This window comes from Drosophila nasuta, chromosome 2R (assembly GCF_023558535.2).
Source record: "Drosophila nasuta strain 15112-1781.00 chromosome 2R, ASM2355853v1, whole genome shotgun sequence".
Lineage (NCBI taxonomy): Eukaryota > Metazoa > Arthropoda > Insecta > Diptera > Drosophilidae > Drosophila > Drosophila nasuta.
Window position 1 is genome coordinate 17860808 of NC_083456.1, and position 6199 is coordinate 17867006.

The window sequence follows — 6199 nt, forward strand, 5'->3', positions numbered from 1 at the left end:
AAAATTCCACTAATTTCTGCCCGGAATCAATCCCCAATGTTCGTCATTAAATATTGGAGAAATTTTTGTGAAAAGTGTTGGTGATTTTCAGTGAATTCTATGAATTTTCCAAAAACTTTTCACATGAATTACAGACATGTCTGTAACCTGAGACGAGAGTGAGAACAGCCCCAGAAGAGAAAGAAAATATTTTTACGAAATCGAACAGGGAGGGGTGTATGAAGTGTGGGATGAGTGGAATGAGTGTGTGCATTTTCGTTTTTCGCTGTAGTTGAATGCTTGAGTTTAATTGGAAATGTATGCCCTGTTGATTTCGCACACAAGCCGAGTGCATAAATATTATTGAAAGCAACCCGAGCCGAATTGAGTTGAGCCGTGTCAGGGCACTCTTGACACTTACCTGAAAAGTCAATTTTATTATCGTCATCATCGCCAGCATCATCAGCGCAATGATCGTTAACTTCGTCATCAGCCACAACAACAGACCGACCGAGCATTGACTCATTCATATCGCACTGACTGCGCAAATACTTTGATGGCGCGCTCTTTTTGCTAATCAAAACCAAAGGGATAAAAAAAAACACTGAAAAAGTAGAAAAATGAGAAAAAGAACATGGAATAAAACAAAATGGCAGTCATATGATTTTCTATGCACAGCTCGATCTGGAAGCTCAGCTCCTCTAATTGCCATGGCAGCTCGTTATCTTGAAGAGCCGCAGCGCAACTTTAGCTAATACCATTGGCCCGCAGGTTAAACGACCACTTGTCTACCCATCAAAGCCGACACAAAATTGGCTGTCCAGGTAAACAAGACGCAAAATTATTAAATGAACCGCAAAATTGTGCAGCTGCCCAAAATGCTGCCAGCTCTTTGGCAGCTCCGCTCTTAGCATCTATCAGTTTTGGTCTACTCGTAGATGAAAATCTAAAATAAGAATGGCATATTCACGCTTCAGGACGATGCCATTGCTGGCCTTGGCTGACCGCCACATACACAACTGTGGGTGTGTGTGTGTGTATACACTGTACACATTCGTTGGGCTTTTAAGGCCAAAAGACCATTAAACCCAATTTTTATCTTTTTATATCGCTCCCACACTCTCCGTTGCCCATTCTCTAGCTATGCTAATTCTCACTTTAGACACAACTTTCAATTGGCCGCGTTTTTATTATGCTTTGCCAAGCGCGTCCAGCCACAACATTATACAGTCCTTCCTTTATCCACATTTTCCAACAAGGCTTGTCGAGCTGGCGCAAAAATTGTTGCCTACTTATGAGCTGTGCAATGTGCCTGATGGCTAAACAAAGCTGGAAAAGCTCACAGTGAGGCTGCAACGCCCACTAAATTCCCTGGAAAAGATTTCTCAATAGCTGCGTAGTTTTTTCGTAGAATTCTTAAAGTGCCACTATTGACTTCTAGAATTCAATAGTAAATTGCATGATTAACTATTTGCTCTGTTTGTTGTGACAAATTCCAAGCATACCCAATGTGAAGAGCATACCCAGAGAAATAAAAGCGTCCTTGCTCGCCATAAGTACATAGTTTTGTTAGACACTTTCAATATAGCCGACGGCGAGCCAATCATGCCTTGCTCCTTCAGAATTGGCCCTCGCGTTATTCTCGGCAATCGTCGCAATTTGTATTATGCGCCTCAGCGCCTCGGCGCCTTGGCGCTTAATGCCTTATTTGTATTTAATCGCGGCTTCCGTTTTATTGGCATCTGCCTCAGCGCCTTCTCCGCCCTCCCTGCCGGCTGCTTAGCTCACAAGATTATTCAATGAAGTTCGAGCTGCGACACAGATACAGATGCAGAGATACAGATACATTTACAGATTAACGAAAATGACACAATTTGCTGTCACTTTTCTGCCATGATGTTCGCTACATTTGTGTAGCATTTGATTATCAAACGAGGCTTGCTTGCTATGTGGTTGCTGCGAAAGCGTGTCGCGTATGCCATCTAAGCACATACCGGAAGCAATCGCACAACAACTGGCCCCGGGCCATATGAGGTTGAATGGTTGTGTCGTTGTTGGGTCGTACTCTGACTTAGGAAATTATTACGTGCGATAATGCCAAGAAAACAAAACCATAAAGTATGGGACGGTTGGTCTGATTCCCATCTGTTGGGCAGTTTAAAGTTTTCGCATTTGTCGTACGGCATTTACATTTGCTGCGCCTCATGGCACGGTTATTGCGACAGGCAAAGGCAACCTCAAACTCAACAACGCAACAGCGACAGCAACAAACAAAAAATAAAAGAAAACAACAAAGTTAAGCGGGAATGCGGTGTAAGCCTCTGAAAGGAACAACAAAGGAATGGACGCCTTGCGGTATGCAATAAAAAGCAAATGTAACGCAAAATGTTATTACGTATACGCCATGTGCGTATGTACATACGTATGAAAAAGTGATGCTGTGTGTGTAATGTGTATTTTGTTTCTCTTTAAGACATGCCGTCTCTCTAGTTAACCCTCAGACTTGGGCATCCGTCCTCGACGCTTAAACTACTATGATTTGCAGCTGTGTTTAGTGAATGATAACTTCTAACTTTTTCGGAATGTGTGGCCCAGTTTTGCTATTGACTTTACCCTAAAGTGAATTAAATGTAATTTTCATCTATTTTTGTATTTTTGGACTTATTTATTCAATAGCTTATATAAATTAAAAAAATAATAATTGTGAAGTCGAAGGTTTATTTCGAATTTATTAACTGGAGACATTTACAAATTTTCCATTGATAAATGTTTTAAGTACACCTAATTTATCCTCCTTAATTCGCCTTTTAATTCAGTGCAAATTACTGTTGGGCGAGGAATACCCAACTTATTATATGCAGTCAATTTTATTTCCAGCTTGTAAAGCCCAGACAATTTTTCAAACGTATCGAATGTTGCTGTAAGATTACAATTTCCAGATCGATATACTGTCTAAAATATGAATGGAAATAAATAAATATGTTTACTTTCAATGGTGAGCATCAATTACCCCTGGACTATTAAGACATTTGTTTCTTACTTCCTCCAGATTTATTAAATTACCAATAAAGATCGTGTACCAATACTGTTTATCATTGAACATTAAAGGACAAAAATCGTATACCAGTATTGAGTAAAGCGTTGGTAGCCATGCACCCTTATCGAAGTGTAAAATTCGTACATCAACCTGTAATCCACATCAGATGTATCTTTGTATATTATAAGCAAGATTTTGTTGAGAATCACCTGAATTCTATCCGTGGGCTTTACATCCCAAATCGTTGTGAAATTTCCATTAAAAATTACTGATTCCCCATCCATCCGAAAATTTGTTTCAGACAAGTCAAATAAAGTATCAAAGTTGTAAACTTTACCGGTTTGATGTGCACACGCATGGAATATATCTTCATCTTCCGCGATTGGTATGTATGTATATGTGTACGTAAAACTAAAGAATATAATGAGAAGAATTAGAGCTTGAAATAGATACATTTAAAATTTAGTTTATTGAAACGTTCAACGTAAAAGCGCAACTCAACTATGTTACCCTGAGCTTATATAGTCCAAGTGTCGGTGTATCATGAACTGATTAATAAACAAGATAATTGCCTTCGATATTTCGATCATGTTATACTGAAATATTCCCATAATTAAATAACATTAATAGCTTTGCTCGTGAATGTATTACATGAATGTGTTCTGTGAATTGAACATCCCAAATCATGTTATGTTTTTGTGACGATTGGAGTTCTGATCGTGTTATTAATACTACCATAACACACTTGTTTAAAATCATTTACAAAATTATTATGGCTTTATTCAAATAAAAGTTTAATTATGATTTCAGTCAATATAAATAGTGTTTATTGCTGAATAACAATGTCAAAAAAAAAGAAACTTTGGTTTGATATGATAATACCACTTTGAATACGTAAGTCAACTGTTGCTCGTGGGCAATTCTCATAACATCAATATTCGATTTTACATACTACATATACATATATAACAATGATACAAACGCGACTGTGTAAGAGTAAAACACATTCATCTTTTCGAATTTGAATTTCGAGGATTCAATATTCTCGAAGATAAGCTAGTTTTTAAACATGTTTACTTATCGATTTATAATTCTTGTTTGTAAGCGGTAAAGTTCGGTAAAGCGGTAATTTATAAACCATCAATATTTTTGAAAAATAAATAGTGTGTTCATTAAATTTTTGAAAGCTCTGCAAAAATAAAAACATTTAGTATCCGATCGAAAGTTTTACGTATGTAATTGCCTATTTACTATTATTTGAATGCAAATGTTTTTCATCTATTAAAAATAGATCGAGTTTTCTAATGTTATTTATAGGGTCAAACATAAACGATGATTTACAAATATTTCGTAGTTCCATCTGAAATCCATAACAGCCTTTATCTTTTAATATATTTATTTAAATGTATTGATTACCTCCTTAGGTTTAATATCCCAAATCGATTGTGCATTTCCATTCATGATTACCGATTGCCCGACCGTCTCAAACGTTAAGTTAGACAAGTCAAATAAAGTATCTATGCCAAAAACACCATTTGGTTGATTCTCACAATTATTAAATATATACCCATTTTCTGGTAAGCCTGCTCACGAATAACACTATCACAACTTGCCACATTTTGGAACTTAAGTTTTGTACTCAGTGTATATATAGTAGAAGTCACTATAATCAGTTAGCGGAACTACGGTTCAAAGAATTTAAAAGTTAATTGATTTGAAGATAAATGTAATTTATCAGTAAATTACACATTTTCCAATACACGACAACAGATTAAGTGTATATATTATAGAACAATCCCAGATAATTATTGATAACCCATTTATAATGTTCGTGTTAATGTGTATGTGAGTGTTTGTTGTTTACAAAAAATATACATACTTGTTGTTTATTTTAGTTTTTTAATATCTAACCTTCTAAAGTACTTCTCAAGCAATTACTTTTTAAAAAGTTAATAAATAAAAAATACTTTCTTATACAATATTCATTAAATAGAATAATCCTTCATTATTAAAATAATAGTTTTAAGATTTTTGTAGAGATGAATATTTTTGTATACTATTATTCCTATTATATAAATGAAATGATATTTAAACAATTTATCTTATGATTTACATTTATTACGGTTAATGCTTTTATTGTACTTTTAGTATTTTTTATTTTATCAAAGAAAGTACAGTAAACGTTAGCTAGGACAACCTTTGTAATTCGATTCTGGCCTCAAAGCAAATTTTAATCGGCCGAGGCTTGTTAAACTCATCAAATGCTGTAAATTTAACTTCGCCCTTGTACCTTCCATACATCAGGAGATATGATTCAAATATCACCGTCATATTACAATTTCCATTTTCATATTTTGTCTGAAACGTAAGTAATAAAAACATGTTAATATTTCGATTTATGATTGCAATATTACAATTTACCCCTGGCGTCAAGCATTTGTCTTTTACATCTTCTAAATTCTTGAGATTCGATAGCCAGATTTTATACCAATATTGATCGGTGTCGTACATTTTTGAACAAAAATCTGGGACTTTCATAGAATATAAAGTTGGTTGCCAATCTCCCCAAGCGTATTCCAAAATTCGGAGTTCAAACTGAAACCAAAAATATCTCTTCATCTTTTAAGATATTGATTTATATGAACTGGAAATTACCTGTATTCGGTCCTTACTCTTAATATCCCAAAGCGATCGTGAATTACCTTTCAGGATTACCGATTGCCCGACCGTCTCATACGTTATTTCGGAGAAGTCCAATAAAGTTCCGATGCCATAAACTCCATTTGGTTGGTCCTTACAATCCTGAAATATATCCTCATTTTCAGGGATAACTTGATATTTAAATGTCTTTGAGAAACTAATGCACGTGAAAAACACTATCACAACTTGACGTTGCCACATTTTGGAATTCAAATCATATGAGTACTACGGTTATAGGTGTACATATATATAGCAATAGCATTCGAGAACTAAGTTAAAAAATTAGTTTATTTATAAAATATCAGCAAAATTAATCTTACCTGATAACATGATACTATATCCTCTATTATTAAAATACATATTATAAATAATCGTAAAAGATTTTAGTGTTCTTGCAATGTACATTTTATCACAAAAATTATAAGGGTTTATCGAAAAATCTATTCATTTAATAATTGTTTGTATCCGTGAGCCAAAGGGCAG

At 34.9% G+C, this 6199-nt stretch overlaps 2 protein-coding genes across 2 annotated transcripts; both read right to left on the minus strand.

The window, feature by feature from the left end:
• Positions 1–2741: 2741 nt before the first annotated feature.
• LOC132784015 (uncharacterized) lies at positions 2742–3491 on the minus strand. The gene is made up of 3 exons (XM_060789376.1): positions 3226–3491; positions 2990–3166; positions 2742–2931 (listed from the first exon to the last, which is right to left on the minus strand). The coding sequence occupies exons 1-3, from the start codon at positions 3469–3471 to the stop codon at positions 2761–2763; spliced, it is 594 nt and encodes a 197-aa protein (XP_060645359.1). The 5' UTR covers positions 3472–3491; the 3' UTR covers positions 2742–2760.
• A 1661-nt stretch (positions 3492–5152) lies between these two features.
• On the minus strand, positions 5153–5945 carry LOC132786970 (uncharacterized). The gene is made up of 3 exons (XM_060793777.1): positions 5672–5945; positions 5438–5611; positions 5153–5374 (listed from the first exon to the last, which is right to left on the minus strand). The coding sequence occupies exons 1-3, from the start codon at positions 5915–5917 to the stop codon at positions 5204–5206; spliced, it is 591 nt and encodes a 196-aa protein (XP_060649760.1). The 5' UTR covers positions 5918–5945; the 3' UTR covers positions 5153–5203.
• Between the last annotated feature and the right edge of the window lie 254 nt (positions 5946–6199).